Source organism: Hypanus sabinus, chromosome 16, assembly GCF_030144855.1.
Source record: "Hypanus sabinus isolate sHypSab1 chromosome 16, sHypSab1.hap1, whole genome shotgun sequence".
Taxonomy (NCBI): Eukaryota; Metazoa; Chordata; class Chondrichthyes; order Myliobatiformes; family Dasyatidae; genus Hypanus; species Hypanus sabinus.
Genome location: NC_082721.1, coordinates 52,954,055 through 52,972,700, shown reverse-complemented (window position 1 = coordinate 52,972,700; position 18,646 = coordinate 52,954,055). Strand labels below are relative to the sequence as shown.

Genomic DNA, 18,646 nt, shown 5'->3' with positions numbered 1-18,646 from the left:
GGGAGACCTTTTACAATAGAGATAAGGAGTAACTTTTTTTTAGCCAGAGTAGTGAATCTCTGGAATGCTCTGCTGCAGACCGTGGTAGAGGCCAAGTCCATGTGTATATTTAAGGAATACGGGATCAGCCACGATGGAATGGCGGAGCAGAGTCAATGAACTGAATGGCACAATTCTGCTCATGTGTCTTAAGGATCTCCTCTTGTTAGACTGTTTGTGGTAATTTACTTTTTTTATTCTTTCTACTTCTAATATTTATATCAATGCACTTAGCCATTGCTGTCCTTGGAAAAAAGGTGCCCACTGTCCACTCATTCTATGCCTCTCATTATCTTATACACCTCTACCTGATTTAATACGAACTCGGGGGGCAAAAAGCACAGAGCAGTATTCATGTGAAATAAGTTGCCCGAGAAAATGGTTGAGGCAGGTACAATAACAACTTTTAAAAGACAATTAAATGAACAGTTACAGGGATAAGAAAGGTTTAAAAGGTTATGTGAAAACATCAGCAAATGGGACTAGTCTGTGTGGAAATTGTGGCATGGGGACCCGTTTTCATGCTAAATGACTCCATGATACATTTGAACATTAGTGGCATAAAGTGTTGAGGTGAAGATAGATATATCTTGAGAGAGAGGGGTAGAGGGATAGAGGGGGGGAGGGGGAGAGACAGTTTGATAGAGCCATTTTTTTCCCTGGTATGACACTTTCGTACCTTGTCTGTTTTATCTTCCGAGTAGGGGTTTTGTGTAGGATCCTGGTCAATTCCACCTCCAATACTGAATCCCAGGATTAGGTTATCACCATGGCGTAATTTATGGATTTCAATACGTTGCTGAAAAAAAAAGAAGACCTGGAAATATGTGGCGAATAAACTCTAAACATGGATACAGTAACTCTATCTCCAAGTGCACAATTAATTAAAAAGAGCTCAGCCTTCTTGCAACAACTCAGCAGAGGGTTTCTCCCTCCATGCTTAGCTATCCATTTATACTATCCTTGTCAACAGTCTTCTACCATGCAAAATTAATCAATTCCATCAGCTTCCTTTCTTCACAATATTGTTTTTAAAAAATCCACTCAATGTTTCAGTGATCTCTAGGGAGAGCACAAGGGTATAAATAGGGTAAATACAAGCAGGCTTTTTTCCACTGAGGTTTCCTGAGATTAGGTCATGGGTGAAAGATGAAATTTTTAAGGGGTATCTGAAGGGGAACACCTTCACTCACAGTGTGGCCATTGTAGGAAGAGCTGCCAATGGAAAGGTTGGATGCTGATTCAATTTCAACATTTAAGAGAAATTTGTACAAGTACATGGATGGGAGAGGTGTGGAGGGCTATAGCCCAGGTGTGGGTCAATGTGACAAGGCAGAATAACAGTTCAGCATGCACTAAATGGTCTGAACGGCCTGTTTATGTTCTGAAATGCTCTCTGACTCTATGACCCAATTAGTACAGTTACAAAAGAATACTTCTTCATAAATTTTCAAATACAGAACCATCAATTTTCTTGTAGGCCATGTGCCTGTAAGTAACACTAGCAGTTAGATGCAAGTTTCAACTATAGTTTACATAATACAACAGTCTCTGAGTCAATTCTCCTGAAAATTTCTGATCCTCATTAGGTGCAAGGCAAGTGCCATACAATGCAAGTAAAGGCTGGAGCTATTAAAGAACTGTGTGTTTTGTTGGCTGCTGTTTCTTTTATATAAATTATGTCACAATACCCAGAGATTAATTTTCTTGCAGGCATTCACAGTAAATACAAAGAAACAATAGAATCAATGAAAAACCACATACAAGGCAAACAAACAAAGGCACAGAAGACAACAAACTTTTCAAATACCATATATTCCGGGGTATAAGCCGACCCGGAGTATAAGCCAACCCCCCATTTTCAAGGTTAAAAAAGTGACTTTTTCATGTTACCTTTGTATAAGCTGACCCCTTTTGTTGAAGTTTTTGATTTAACCGGAAAAGATCACAAGATCTCACATGCCCTCAGCTTTGCCGGATCCTGACCCTGGAAATTTTGTGAACTAGTACCTGCTAAGAAAACAGGCTTACACATTGTAGAGCATTATAGGCAAATTCTTAATAAATAAATCAGGGAGAGAAATTTTGGATTAGGTCTCCAATGGAAATGTAACCACCGTGAAACCATTTAGCGCCCATCATAATCTAGTTAAAACATAGCACGGGGTGGTGGGATCAGTACGTGTACTCCTTATTGAGTTTGTGACCACCATGTACAAAAGATTAAAACAAATGTGATATGATGCTGGCTTCAAGCTGAAGGTTGTTGATTTTGCTAAAGGAATGAATAATTCTGCAGCTGTTAAGAAGTTTAGTGTAAACGAGAGAGAGTGAGAGAGTGGAGAAAGGCAGAGAACACGCTGAGGGAAATGTCAAAGACGAAATGTGCAAACCGCAGGAAAACATGCCGGTGGCCAGAACTGGAAGAAAAAGTTTTAGAGTGGGTGAATCACCAGCGATTGTCTGGATACACTGTTACCAGAGAAATGATTCGAGTTCAAGTGTTGAACTGGGAGAAAAAGCACCGTGAGGGCAGCAAAAAATTCAAAGCTACACGAAGTTGGTGCACCTGATTTATGAATAAACGTGATCTTGTGTTGAGACAAAAAACAAAGATTGCTTAGAAAATTCCCACAGGGTGTTGTTTACATTCAAGAACGCTGCTGGATGGACGAAGCGGGTTGCGTGAATTGGGTTAAAGAGGTGTGGCGTCGACGTCACAAAGGTGTCAGGAAGGAAAAGTCGTTACTTGTCTGGGACGTGTTCAAAGTGCACTTGTCAGGTGAGACAAAAGCAGCATTGAAAGCTGAAAATACATACATTGCAGTCATCCCCGGTGGTTTGATGTCCGTGCTTCAGCCACTAGATGCGAGTTTAAACAAACCAAAGAATTCATGAGTCGACAGTAGAACCACTTTAACTCAAAAACAGCCAATAAATACAACCTGTCTTCTGTGTGTTCATTTTTCCAAAGTTGGCACCCTCTGTATAAGCCGACCCCCTAATTTTAGGGCCAAATTCTCAGCTTATACACCAGAATTTACAGTAGAAAATATAAATAAATAAATAAATAAATAAATAAATAAATATCAAGAACAAGAACAGATGTAAATAGTGGGGAGTTTGTTTACAATTTCAGATGATAATATAGTTTCATCCGGTATAAAGATCATAAGAGATAGGAGCAGAATTGGGCCACCATTCCATCAGGCTAATTCATTATCCCTCTCAACCCCATTCTGCAGCCTTCTCCCTATAACATTTGATGCCCTGACTAATCAAGAACTTATCAACCTCTGCTTTAAGTATACTGAGTGATGTAGCCTCCACAACTGTCCGTGGCAATGAATTCCACAGGTTCATTACCCTCCGACTAAAGAGATTCCTTTCATCTCTAACCCAAATGACTGATTCTCTATTCTGAAGCTATGCCGTCTGCTCCAAGACTCACCCTCGCCACATCCACTATGTCTAGGCCTTTCAATATTCAATAAGGTTCAATGAGATCCCCCATCATTCTTCTAACCTCCAGTGAGTACAGGCTCAGAGCCATCAAATGCTGCTCATACATTAACCCATTCATTACTGGATTCATTCTCATGAACCTCCTCTGAACCCTTTCCAGTGCCAATACATCTTTTCTTAGATAAGGGGCCCAAAATTGCTCACAATGCTGCAAGTGCGGTCTGACCAATGTCTTACAAAGCCTTAGCAATACATCCTTCCTTTTGCATTCTAGTCCTCTTGAAATGAACGCTAACCTTACTGCCACATCAGCCTGCAAATTAACCTTCAGAGAACTCTGGACAAGGGCTCCCAAGTCCCTTTTCACCTCTGATTTTATAATTTGCTTCCATTTAGAAAATAACCTACGCATTTATTCCTTCTACCGAAGTGCATGACCACACACTTCCCTACACTATATTCCATCTGCCACTTCTTTGCCCATTCTCCCAATCTGCTCTCCTACAGGCCCCCTGTTTCTTCAACACTGCCTGCCCCTCCACCCATCTTTGTAACGTTTGCAAACTTCGTTACAAAGTCAAAGTTCAAAGCTCTTTATGAAAGTATGCATAGTTTATACAGCTTGAGATCCTTCTCCTTACAGGCAGCCACAAAACAAACAAATCAAATAGAATATATTAAAACAAAAGAACACAGCTGAAACACCCAATGTGCGAAACTGAAGGTCACAAAAGTGAGGACACAGTCAGGCAGATTCAGAAGCCTATTAGTTACAGGCCACAGCCTCTGTTCCGTACAAGACGAGAAACTGTAGAGCAATGAGCTGAAGTTCAGTGCAGAAATGAGTAAATCTCACAGAGCAGAGAGGTGAACCAGCTTGTCCCTCACTTCCAGCCCCAACACCCTGACCTCTTCAATCTGGCCCAAATCAACCAAACCTCTGGTCATTCCTTGCTTGCAGACTCGAGCCCAAGCCGTGCCGCCTCAATTCAGCCCATGGCCAATATTTCCAATTCAACTTGGCACTTAAATTGATCAAACCTTGGATATTTCCTCGCTCTGGGGTCTGCCTCAACTCCAACACATTGCATTACCCCCTAGTCTACTCAGCAATGGCCATGCATTGGCTCATTCCCTGCTCTCCAGCCCAGACCTCACCACTTCAATTCAGCCTGTACAGGCCGCACTGCAACCACACTGCACCTTTGAAATAGTTCACACCGCAAAAATATCAGGTTGTAAAAGCGGTTCAAAAGCTCAACAGAGATGGGGAAGTTACTGGCTATTGTTTGCAGTGACCATTTACCAGAAAATGTGATTTATAAAGTGTTCAGCTGTTGCCTTTCTAATCTTTTTGCCACCAGCAAGTAGTCGCTGAGCTTCACCAGGGCCATCTTAAAATGGAAGATTCTCAATTCCATCATCCAAACAGCTGACATATAATGTGAACAGCAGCCCCAATACCGAACCCTGCGGAACACCACAACATAGGCAGCCAACAAGAATGGCTGCCTTGATTTCAACTCTTTGCCTCCTAACAATCAGCCAATGCTTCCTCCATTTAGTATCTTTCCTGCAATTGCATGGGCTCCGATCTTGTTAAATAGCGTCATGTGCGGCATTTAGTAAAAGAGCTTCTGAAAGTCCAAGTACACAACATCCACCCACTCTCCTCTGCCTGTTATTTCTTCAAAGAATTGCAAAAGATTTGTCAGGCAAGATTTTCTCTTGAATAAACCGTTTACTGTGGCTTATCTTATCATGTGCCTCCAAGTATACTGAGACCTCATCCTTAACAATCAACTGTGGAATTGAATTTAGGAGCCGAGAGGTAATGTTGCAGCTTTGTCCAGGACCCTGGTCAGACCCCACTTGGAGTACTGTGCTCAGTTCTGATCACCTCATTACAGAAAGGATGTGGAAGCCATAGAAAGGGTGCAGAGGAGATTTACAAGGATGTTGCCTGGATGGGGGAGCATGCCTTATGAGAATAGGTTGAGTGAACTCTGTCGTTTCTCCTTGGAGCGACGAAGGATGAGAGGTGACCTGATAGAGGTGTATAAGATGATGAGAGGCATTGATCGTATGGATAGTCAGAGGCTTTTTCCCAGGGCTAAAATGGTTGCCACAAAGAGGACACAGGTTTAAGGTGCTGAGGAGTAGGTACAGGGGAGATGTCAGGGGTAAGTTTTTTCATTCAGAGAGTAGCGAGTGCGTGGAATGGGTTGCCAGCAACGGTGGTGGAGGCAGATATGACAGGGCCTTTTAAGAGACTTTTGGATAGGTGATGCACCATCAATAACTCACTCTGAGACATAAAGGCAGGATATCGGCTTTTATTGACTGGAAGAAGGAACAAGCAGTGAGTGACCACCATACTACATCCTGGAGACTGAGAGGCCGGGCTCCGGCCTCAATCGCCTTTAAACAGGGGTCTGTGGGAGGAGCCACAGGAGCAGTCAGCAGGGGGCATGTCCAGACAGGTATATGTAGTTCACCACAATAGGTACATAGAGCTTAGAAAAATAGAGGGCTATAGGTAAACCATGTCATTTCTAAGATAGGGACATGTTCGGCACTGCATTGTGCTGTAGGTTTTCTATGTTTTTTTTAAACATCTTCCCAACCACTGAGGTCAGACTAACTGGCCTATAGTTTCCCTCCTTCTGCTTCTCTCCCTTCTTGAAGAGTGGAGTAACATCTGCAATTTTTCCAGTGTTTCAGAACCATTCCAGAATCTTGTGTTTCTTGAAAGATCATTATTAATGCCTCCATAGTCTCTTCAGCCACCTCTTTCAGAACCCTGGAGTGTAGTGTATCTGGTCTAGGTGACTTATCCATCTTCAGACCTTTCAGCATCATAAGCATTCACTTCTGTCTCCTGATAATCCAAAACAGGGGTAGGCAGCCTAAGGCCCGCGAAGGTATTTGTACTGGCCCGTGAGCAAATATTGGGATACTATGCTTATCCAGCCGCAAACGATTTTTCCTTACTCTGAGTGTTTCATGTGACCAACACTGATGGACATGCATGGTGCCTTGTTACACTGGCCCCAGGTTCTGTTTTGTTCCAAACCAAACACTGGTATATACAAATGACAGAAAGGCAAACTACTTTACTAATATGTATTAGATACTCTCCGTGCAAAAACTCAGGTTTTCAGATGGGATCGTTCAAATTTGTAAACAGAAACAGCATCACTGTGTTTTAACAAGAAATCCATGCTAAATATCCAGATATTTACATGTGCTACGATACTTGTTGAATAACTCATGTCTGGAAATAAAATCAAAGAAAAAAATTCCAATGGCAATGAATGCAAAATACAGGAAGGTAGACACTGAGTGCCGAAATTTCCAAGACACTTGGACACTAGATTACTTCTTCATCGAGCAAGCTGGGAAACCAGTTTGTCTCATTTGCCTAGAAAATGTTGCTGTGAAGAAGTGGCAGGTATCAGGTGACATTACAAGACCTGCCATAGTGGAAATTTTAACAAGTTTACTGGGCAAGCAAGGAAAGATGAAGTTGAGCAAATGAAGGCCAGTTTTGGAAAACAAACGTCATTTTTTGCCAAGAAATGCAGTGAAAATGAAGGAAATACCCGTGCCAGCTCGGAAGTCTCAAAACATATTGCAGAAAACATGAAGCCTTTTACAGATGGAGAGTTTGTCAAAGACTATTTACTGGCAGTGGTGGATATTGTTTGTCCTGAAAAGAAATCGTTATTTGCATCTATCAGCCTGTCAGCAAGAATGATCACATGTCGAGCTGAAGAAATGTCAGCAGACATTATAAGTTGTTTAAGGGATGCCTGCAACGAACTGCAATTTTTTTCCAAATGCGCTTGATGAGAGCATAGACTTGAGAGACTCTGCTCAACTTGCAGTGTTTGTACGAGAAGTGACCTCAACTTTTCAAATTTTTGAAGAGTTTATTCAATTAATTCCTATGAAGGACACTGTTACTGGATTACTAATTGGCATCCTTGGTTAAGCACAAATGATTTTCTAGCATGCGTTATTCATTAATTTGAGGCAAAACATAACTAGATGTATTTAAATAGATAATTCCCATATTTCAAGTTTTTTATGGTATTTATCTGGCCCACCGTCTGCTCATTAATATGCGATCTGGCCCACAGAGGCAAAAAGGTTACCGACCTCTGATCTAGAATTTCCAGTACTGGCAGTCCCCAGGTTACGTACGAATTCCGTTCCTGAGTCCGTCTTTAAGTCGGATTTGTACGTAAGTCGGAACAAGTATATCTGGTATTATTTAGCATCAGTTAGTCAAACATTTGTCTTAGTATATAGTATATATTTTACTTTTCTATGCATATAAAACATTTAAGAAACGTATGTATTCCAATAAATAAACCACTGCGTTGCTTAGTAATAATTGTAGCTTTCATTGGGGCAGGGCCTTTCACATGCTCCATTATTCTCACTTTATCAGTTATCCTTTAAAATTGTTCCAATCCTTGACCGACTGTAGCCTAACGATTTTCCAATGACTGATGGCATTTCACCTCTTTCCAAACGCTTTACTATTTCCACTTTATTTTCAATCACGATCGCTTCCCGTCAATGGAACAGAAACACTGCGGGCGACAGCTCCCAAGCTCTGCTGGCTCCCGAGGTCTGCTGGGTCCTAAGGACCAGCGCACTGAGATAGGTTAAATGGAACAAGTGGTGGCTGTGCTGGGTTTAGGTATTTGATCCTCCACAATATTCCGCGTGGGAATTTAAAACTGGAGGTGGCAGTGCTCAACATCAACCTGGCACAGATGGTACGGGAGTCACTGGAACAACATCAACCCGGTAGGGATGATATGGAAGTTACTGGATCGACATCAATCTGGCACGGGAGCGGTCTGTCACTAGATCAAACTCGGAAACTTCCATTCTCCAGCCCAGCGCTGATCTCACTGCGCCACCAGCTGACCGGAATGGGGGGGGGGGGGTGAATCGTGCTAAGAAAATTTTAAGCCAAATACAAAGTTAAACACTCAACACAGTGTTAACGGCAACGATTTAAAATGGCAGACTGCACCACGATCTGACTTAAAATGGCAGACGGTATTCTCCTTCCTCAGTTCGCAAGTACAAGTTGTCCTTAAGTTGGACATTCGTAACTCGGGGACTACCTGTATATTGCCACTGCCAACAGTGAAGATGGATACAAAATACTTATTTAGTTCATCCCACATTTCCTGTTGCCTTCTGTTGTTTTTGTAAAGCTTCCCAATCCTCTTAATTTCTCACTAATTTTGGTTCCACTTTTGCTTTTACGTTGTCTTTGATGTCCCTTGTCAGCCAGTGTTCCCTCATCCTCTCTTTGGGATGTATCTATTCCATGCCTTCCGAATTGCCCCGGAAACTCCAGCCTATGCTGTTTTGCCATCATCCCTGATAACGACCCTTCCAATACTCAGTGTGCAACACCCCTTTCCCCCTTTTGACTTGGGTCATTGATTCCAATGTGCACCACAACTTCAGGTTGCTCACTCTCCCTCTTCAGAATCTTCTTCAACTGCTCTAAGACATCCTAGACCATAGCACCTGAGACAACACACCACTCTGGCTTCTCTTTCTCAGCCACAGAATCTCCTGCCCTAATTATCCAGTCACCCGTCAGTCTTGCTCCACCTTACTTTACCCTTCCCTGCTGATTCCCAGAGCCAATCACAATGCCACAGGCCCAGCTCCTGCTGTGCCCTGATAGATTGACCCTCCCAGCAGTTTCCAAAGGGGTATGCTTGTTGCTGACGGAAACAGCTACAGCGAAAACCCTACATTGACTGCTTACTCCTGGTAGTTACTCATCTACTTTCTGATGCATGCGACCATCTCAATCCAAAAATCCATCTATGAAGTTTTAAGCCTCCCAGCTGGTCCAGAATGTATCCAGCTCCAACTCCAGTTCCTTGACCTAATCAGTCAGGAGCTGAAGCTGGGTAAACTTCCTGCAAATGCAGTCATCAGAGAGACTGTTAGGTACCCTGAAATCCCACATCTCACAGGAGCAGCTTTCCATTGCCTGAACTACCATCCTGCCTACACTTGTTATGCCTCTAACTCATTGAACTTAAATTCTAGCCTGAAATGAATCATGGAACTTCCTGGTTAATGTAGGGAAGTCCAGGAGATATTTTGAGTACCAGATAATAATACTGATAGTTCTCAAATATTAGAAATTTTATGAAAAAATTAGTTTAAAAATAGCTGCCAGAATTAGTGGTGAATTCAAATTCATTTGCAACAATTAAGAGAAGTTTGGATGATACGTGAGGGTTATGAAAGATGGTTCCAAGTGTGGGTTGATGGTACTAGACAAAATAACAGTTCAGCACAGACTAGATAGGCCAAAGGGCCTGTTTCTGTGCTGTAGTGCTCTATCCATGATTTTTACCATTATCTCTGGAAAAAATGTACAACATCAGAGCAGACTCAATGGGCCAAATGGCCTAATTCTGCTCCTATGTCTTATGGTCTTATTTTGCTTCAGTCAATGACTTCTACTTCAGCATTTTTTTAAATTTCACACCCTGTATTAAGATATGTTCACCATTAGCTTCAACTCCAATGTGATGTTGGCAACACAGAAGCAAAAGAACGTAGCAATAGATGACACTCTCAGAACAAAAGTAGACAGGTGACAACAAACAATCTGCTGTAGGAACCCATTAAGTTAAGCAGCATCCATGGGGTGAAAAGAAACTGTCAACAATTCAGTTGGAAACCCAGCAGATTGTTGCTCCAGACTCCAGTCTTCAGTAAAACACAGATAACATTACTGGGTTCTTCCACTAAGCTACATATAATTTAATCAAAATCTGAAGTTTAAAGGCCAGCAACACACACAAAATGCTGGTGGAATGCAGCAGGCCAGGCAGCATCCATAGGAAGAAGCACTGTCGACGTTTTGGGACGAGACCCTTTGAAGGCCAGCACTGGGATTAGTGAAGATGTACAAAGTTCCAAATGAATTTGTTATAGAAGTAGATACATGTTACCATATACCATCTTGAGATTCATTTCCTTGCAAGTATTAACAGGAAGACTTGTTTTTTTTTTGTTCAGACTAGAGAATATGCCAGGCAGGATGCTGGAATGCTCCTCTTGCAGGATGTGGGAAGTCTCCAGTCTCCCTGACAACGATACCTGCAAAAAATGCATTCAGCTGCAGTTCCTAATAAACTGCATTAGGGAACTGGAGCAGGAGCTGGATGACCTCCAGATCATTCAGGAGACTGAGCAGTTTACTAAGTAGCTTCCAGGAGGTAGTTACACCTAAGGAATAGGGCACAGGTAATTGGGTTACCGTCAGGCGAGGGAAGGGGAAAGGGCAGGTAGTGCAGGGTTCCCCTGTTGCCATTCCCCTCTAGAACAGGTATACCGATTTGGATACTGTTGCGGGGGGATGGCTTACCTGAGACAAGCTGCGGCAGCCGGATCTCTGGCACTGAGTCTGGTTGTGCAGTGCAGAAGGGAGGGAGGAAGAAGAGGAGAGCGGTAGTGATAAGGGACTCCACAGTTAGGGGTACAGACAGGAGATTCTGTGGTCGTGACAGAGACTCCCGGATGGTTTGTTGCCTCCCGGGTGCCAGGGTCAGGGATGTCTCTGATCGCGTGCACAGCATTCTAAAGTGGGAGGGTGATCAGCCAGATGTCATGGTACACACTGGTACCAATGACATAGGTAGAAAGAATCAGGAGGTCCTGAAGAGTGAGTACAGAGAACTTGGTAGGAAGTTGAAAAACAGGACCTCAAGGGTAGTAATCTCCAGATTGTTGCCTGTGCCACGTACCAGTGAGGGTAAGAGTAGGATGCTCTGGCAGATGAACATGTGGCTGAGAAGCTGGTGTAGGGGGCAGGGTTTCATATTTCTAGATCATTGGGACCTCTTCTGGGGCAGGTGGGACCTGTAAAAGAGAGACGGGTTACACCTGAACTACAAGGGGACCAATATACTTGCAGGGAGGTTTGCTAGTGTTATTGGAGAGGGTTTAAACTAGATTTGCAGGGGATGGGAACCAGAGTGCCAGAGTAGATAGTGGAACAGGGGTAAAAATAAACGATGTTAGTAGTTCATGCAAAGTCACAAATAGTAAGGTTGTGTGTGGTGGTGACAATCTTCAGAGGTGTGTATATTCAATGCAAGGAGTATTGTGGGAAAGGCAGCTGAGTTGAGGGCGTAGATTGACACGTGGAATTATGACATCATTACCATTACTGAAACTTGGCTACAGGAGGGGCAGGACTGGCAGCTCAATGTTCCAGGGTTCCGATGTTTCAGATGTGGTAGAGGCAGAGGGATGAAGAGTGGGGGGGGGGGGGGGGGTGGCTTTGCTTGTCAGGGAAAATATTACAGCAGTGCTTCCGCAGGACAGATTAGAGGGCTTGTCTACTGAGGCCATATGGGTGGAGCTGAGAAACAGGAAAGGTATGACCACATTAATAGGGTTGTAGTATAGACCACCCAATAGTCAGCAAGAATTGGAGGAGCAAATCTGCAGAGAGATAGCAGACAACTACGGGAAACAGAAAGTTGTGATCGTAGGGGATTTTAATTTTCCACACATTGATTGGGACTCCCATACTGTTAAAAGTCTAGATGGGTTAGAGTTTGTGAAATGTGTTCAGGAAAGTTTTCTAAATCAATATATGTACCAACTAGGGAAGATGCAATATTAGATCTCCTATTAGGAAATGAGTTAGGGCAGGTGACGGAAGTGTGTGTAGGGGAACATTTTGGTTCCAGTGATCATAATGTCATTAGTTTCAACTTGATCATGGATAAAGATAGATCTGGTTGAAGTACTAAACTGGAAAAAGGCCAAATTTGAAGAAATGAGAAAGGATCTAAAAAGCGTAGATTGGGACAGGTTGCTCTCTGGCAAGGATGTGATTGGTAAGTGGGAGGCCTTCAAAGGAGAAATTTTGAGAGTGCAGAGTTTGTATGTTCCTGTCAGGATTAAAGGAAAAGTGAATAAGAATAAGGAACCTTGGTTCTCTAGGGATATTGGAATTCTGATAAAGAAGAAGAGAAAGATGTATGACATGTATAGGAAACAGGGAGCAAATAAGGTACTTGAGGAGTATAAAAGGTGCAAAAAAATACTTAAGGAAGAAATCAGGAGGGCTAAAAGGAGACATGAGGTTGCTTTGGCAGTCAAGATGAAGGATAATCCAAAGAGCATCTACAGGTATGTTAAAAGCAAAAGGATAGTAAGGGATAAAATTGGTCCTCTTGAAGATCAGAGTGGTCGATGATGTATGGAACCAAAAGAAATGGGAGAGATATTAAATGGGTTTTTTGCATCTGTATTTACTAAGGAAACTGGAATAGAGTATATGGAAACAGGGCAAATAAGTAGGGAGGTCATGGAACTTATACAGATTAAAGAGGAGGAGGTGCTTGCTGTCTTGAGGCAAATCAGAGTAGATAAATCCCCAGGACCTGACAGGGTATTCCCTCGGACCTTGAGGGAGACTAGTGTTGAAGTTGCAGGGACCCTGGCAGAAATACTAAAAATGTCGATATCCACGGGTCAGGTGCTGGAGGATTGGAGGATAACTCATGTAGTTCTGTTGTTTAAAAAAGGCTCAAAAAGTAAGCCGGGAAATTATAGGCTGGTAAGTTTGACATTGGCAGTAGGTAAATTATTGGAAGGAATACTAAGAGATAGGATCTACAAGTATTTGGATAGACAGGGACTTAGTAGAAACAGTCAGCATGGCTTTGTGTGTGGTAGATCATGTTTAACCAATCTATCAGAGTTTTTCGAGGAAGTTACCAGGAAAGTGGATGAAGGGAAGGCAGCGAATGTTGTATACATGGACTTCAGTAAGGCCTTTGACAAGGTCCCACATGGGAGGTTGGAAGATTCAGTCGCCAGGTATACATAGTGAGGTAGTAAACTGGATTAGACATTGGCTCAATGGAAGAAGCCAGAGAGTGGTAGTGGAGGATTGCTACTCTGAGTGGAGGCCTGTGACTGGTGGTGTGCCACAGGGATCAGTGCTGGGTCCATTGGTGTTTGTCATCTATATCAATGATCTGGATGATAATGTGGCAAATTGGATCAGCAAATTTGCTGATGATACAAAGATTGGAGGTGTAGTGGACAGTGAAGAAGGTTTTCAAAGCCTACAGAGGGATTTGGACCAGTTGGAGGAATGGGCTGAAAGATGGCAGATGGAGGTTAATGCGGACAAGTGTGAGGTATTGCACTTCAGAAGGTCAAATCAAGGTAGAACATACGTTAAATGGTAGGACACTGAGGAATGCAGTAGAACAGAGGGATCTGGGGGTACAGATACATTAATTCCCTAAATGTGGCATCACAAGTAGATAGGGTTGTAAAGAGAGCTTTTGGTACATTGGCCTTTATAAATCAAAGTATTGAGTATAAGAGTTGGAATGTTATAAGAGTTGGAATGTTTTGGTGAGGTTGTATAAGACATTGGTGAGACCGAATTTGGAGTATTGTGTGCAGTTTTGGTCACCTAATTACAGGAAGGATATTAATAAGGTTGAAAGAGTGCAGAGAAGGTTTACAAAGATGTTGCCAGGACTTGAGAAACTGAGTTACAAAGAAAGGTTGAATAGGTTAGGGCTTTATTCCCTGGAGGGTAGGCGAATGAGGGGTGATTTGATAGAAGTGTATAAAATTATGATGGGTATAGATAGAGTGAATGCAAGCAGGCTTTTTCCACTGAGACGGGGGGGGGGGGGGGGGGTGGGGGGGAGAACAGAGGTCATGGGTTAAGGGTGAAGGGGAAAAGTTTAAAGGGAACATTGGGGGGGAGCTTCTTCATGCAGAGAGTGGTGGCAGTGTGGAATAAGCTGCCAGATGAAGTGGAGAATGCCAGTTCACTTTTGTCATTTAAGAAAAACTTGGACAGGTGTATGGATGAGAGGGGTTTAGAGGGATATGGCCCAGGTGCAGGTCAGTGGGACTAGGCAGAAAAATGGTTCGGCAAAGCAAGGAGGGCCAAAAGGTCTGTTTCTGTGCTGTAATGTTCTATGGTTCTTTGGAAGAAAATGAAATATAGAATTTTATGAAAAACTAGACACAAAGACTGACAAAAACAATATGCAAAAGACAAACTATAAATAAAAATAACACTGAGAGCATGAGTTGTAAAAATCCACATAGATATGATATGCCAAAGAACTGGTTTCTGTATTATATAACATTAATACAAAAACCTCACACAGACACTGACTGATCAGTGCAGATGTGAAAGCTCAGCGACTGTGATCAACCTACAGTCAGTACTTCACAAAATGCTCAGATGAACTATTCAGTAATTCTTTTGAAATGCGCTTGCTGCACCTCTTCAATATCACTTCAAGAATCCCCCCCCCCCCCCCCAAGGAAGTGCATCGATTTCGACCTTATCCAGGACAGCAGATTCACAGCAGTCAGACAACTTGTGAGGACAACAGTGTGGAATTCAATTCATGCAGAGGCAAGCACCTATGCATTCCAGGAGTGGGGCCGAATATGACTGTTCAGGCAACACACTCAAAATGCTGGTTGAACGCAGAGACCCTTCGTCAGGACTGACTCTTACTGATAGTAAGAGATGACTGTTCTGTACACAGTACAGGAAACATCAGGACTTTTGAAACTGATTTACAACAGCTTGCAAACTTTATACGTAATCATTGCAGAGACAGCCTCCCCGACAATGTCACCCTAAAACAACAGACTGATAACAAGAAACAGCGACTGAGAGCACAAGGAGGAAGGGACGAGCAGACAAAGGCTGGAGGCTCGGGTACCGGGCGCTACCCCGAGCGAAGCCACGGGCCGACCAACCACATTCACTCACCACAATAGCAGTGACCGGCTGCCCGGCCACGAATGACATCCTGAGACCAACCGGTTGCTGAGACAACGCCTGCCGTCTACAAGCCGCGGCTCAGGGTCGCTCCCCAGCCCTGACGTCACCCTTTCGGCAACTTCCGGTAAGACGGTGGCTCGCTTTGTTGCGGCATCAACCTAAGCTCTTATTTTTGTGACGATTACAAGAAACTGCTGGACATTAAGAATTCGAAGTACTGCAGGGCTACCTCATCAGCGAGTTGTTCGTTGTCGGAGGAGCTGGACTTCGTGCTGCCTGCTAGAGTAGCGTCGGCGTCAAAATTCAAAGTAAATTTATTATCAAAGTACATATGTGTTCAAAAGTTCATTTATTATCAAAGTATGCAGTATTCAACTCTTCTCCAAATAACCACAAAACAGAAAACCATAGAAATCGTTTAAAAAGAAACATTAACTGCTCCCACAATAAAATCGTAACACGATCATCAATCGCCAAACCATCCCTCCCCCAGCATAAAACACAAGAACATCGATCCCCAAACTCCCCTCCCTGCATAAAAAACTAACGCAACACGAATATCAACTCACAAACCCCGTCCCCCACACAAAAAAAGGAACTGGTGAAAATACAGAGTATAAAAACCATAAAACTGAAAAAGTCCACAGTACAATCCATAAATGCAGAACCTCAGTAACATCCTCTAGCCGCATCCAGGAGGAAGAGGGAGAGAGACGCCAATTGAATGCAGAGGCCTACCCTCTGGCCACCACACAGTCTCCTCGGGCAGCAGAATTGAATTGACTTTATTTCTCAAAGACAGATAGTTTGCTGCAACATTTAACTGCTCTAACTAAAATAGATGAAATGAGCATTGCTGATAATCTCAAAGTAATGTTGTAACATTTAGAACCAAAGCCTTTGTTGATTGCAGAATGCTTTAGGTTTCATAAGCAAAATCAAAATGAAGGGGAGTCCATTTCAGTATAAGTGGCTGAATTGAACAAGTTTTCTGAGCATTGTCAGTTCAGTGATAGGGTTCATGATATACTGAGAGATAGTTTAGTTTGTGGAATCCTACAAGAAAACATTCAACAGCAGCTCCTAGCTGAAACATAACTTATATTTAACAGAGCAGTTGAAATCATTGTTTCAATGGAAACCACAGCCAGAGATGCAATTGAGTTGGTCAGGAATGAAAGTGAGCATGAACAAAATTGCAAAGTATAAACAGAAACCAGCCCGGTCCTACAGTCCTGATGAAGGGTCTCAGCCTGAAAAGTCGACTGTTTACTCTTTTCCATAGATCATGCCTGCCTTGTTGAGTTCTTCTAGCATTTTGTATGAGTTTCTTGGATTTACAGCATCTGCCAATTTTCTCATGTTTGTAGCCATACAGATTGTGTTACCATTGTGACAGGGGCTCACTTACAACAGGTTTAAGGGTAAAACTTGCCAAAAATGCAACATAGTGGTTCATATACAAAGAGTATATTGGGCAGAAAAAAAAAGAAGTGGACTGTTCAGAGAAAAGTAAAAGATAAAAAGTGCAGTTTCACAAAGATCACCAGTCTGCACGCTGTTGATGAAAAATCTGATAATAATGAAAGTGACACAGGACTATGTAGCCTTGAGATTTACAATATGAAAACTGGCAATAGACAAGCAAATAAAAACACAAAATGCTGGCAGAACTCAGCAGGCCGGACAGCATCTATGGGAGGAGGTAGTGACGACGTTTCGGGCCAAAACCCTTCATCAGGAGTGAAATAACATGGATAAGAAGAGGGGGGAGGGATGAAGTAGAGAGCTGGGAAGTGATAGGCAGGAGGGAAATGGGCTGGGGGAAGGTGGAGAATTATGGGAAATAAAAGAGAAAGAAAGGTAGGGCTGGGGGGGGGAGATTATAGTAAAGGGGTAAAAAGAGAGAGAAAGAGAACCAGACTAAAATTATAGATAGGGATGGGGTAAGGGGGGGCAGGGGTATCAACGGAGGTCTGTGAGTTGAATGTTCATGCCGGCAGGTAGGAGGCTACCTAGGTGGAGATAAGGTATTGCTCCATCGACCTGCGTGTGGCCTCACCTTGACGGTAGAGGAGGTCATGGACAGACATATTGGAGTGGGAGTGGTCTGTGGAATTGAAGTGTGTGGCCACAGGGAGATCCCGCCACTGCTGGAGGACTGAGTACCGGTGTTCGGCAAAACGGTCTCCCAGTCTGTGGCGGGTCTCCCCAATGTATAAATGGCCACATCAGGAGCACCAGATACAGTATATCACCCCAGTTGACTCGCAGATGAAGTGGTGCCTCACCTGAAAGGACTGTCTGGGGCCTAGGATGGTGGTGAGGGAAGAAGTGTGGGGGCAGATGTAGCACTTCTTCCTTTTGCAGGGATAAGAGCCTGGAGGGAGGTCGGTGGAGAGGGATGGGGGGGGGGGATGAATGGACAAGCGAGTCACGTAGGGAGTGATCCCTGCAGAAAGCCAAGAGTGGAGGGGAGGGGAAGATGTGGCTGGTGGTGGGATCCCGTAGGAGGTGGCGGAAGTTACGGAGGATTATACCTTATCTCCCACCTAGGTAGCCTCCTACCTGCCGGCATGAACATTCAACTCACAGATCTCCATTGATACCCCTGCCTAACCCCATCCCTATCTATAATTTTAGTCTGGTTCTCTTTCTCTCGCTTTCCCCCCTCACTATAATCTCCCCTCAGCCCTACCTTTCTTTCTTTTTTATTTCCCATAATTCTCCACCTTCCCCCTAGCCCATTTCCCTCCTGCCTATCACTTCCCAGCTCTCTACTTCATCCCTCCCCCCACTTCTTATTCTCCCCTCAACTATCCCATGTTACTTCACTCCTGATGAAGGGTTTTGGCACGAAATGTCGTCACAACCTCCTCCCATAGATGCTGTCTATGAACAGCAAATTAATTAAAACAGAATTAGACACTGGTTCAGCTGTTTCAGTCATTCCACAAAATGAGTTTGAATGGCATTTCAAAGACATTGAACTGAAGCCTACACATCTTTAAGAACTTTCACTGGAGAAAAGTTAATTCCTGTGGGAGTGACATTTGTAACAGTGGAATACAACAACAAACAAGTCACACTGAGCTTGGAGGGACGGGAGGGACAGTATTGTTGGGCTGAGAGAACTACAACTTGATTGGAGATCCATCTACCATTCCATGCAATGAAGCCAATTGAAAGAAATTTTAAAAGGTGCTGGATGATGCCACAGCTACCTCCATGCTGAACACCATGAACTGTTGCTTAACAGAGGGAACACCCGTGTTGGTG

At 43.3% G+C, this 18,646-nt stretch overlaps 1 protein-coding gene across 1 annotated transcript in view; it reads right to left on the bottom strand.

The window, feature by feature from the left end:
- tax1bp3 (Tax1 (human T-cell leukemia virus type I) binding protein 3) overlaps positions 1 to 15,511 on the bottom strand; it is a 68,228-nt gene extending 52,717 nt beyond the window's left edge. The window contains exons 1-2 of the mRNA XM_059991815.1: positions 15,356 to 15,511; positions 719 to 838 (exon numbers count right to left, since the gene is read on the bottom strand). Of these exons, the coding sequence (XP_059847798.1) occupies positions 719 to 838; positions 15,356 to 15,394 (159 nt within the window). The 5' untranslated portion in view covers positions 15,395 to 15,511. The remainder of the gene's footprint in view (positions 1 to 718; positions 839 to 15,355) is intronic.
- Positions 15,512 to 18,646: the final 3,135 nt, after the last annotated feature.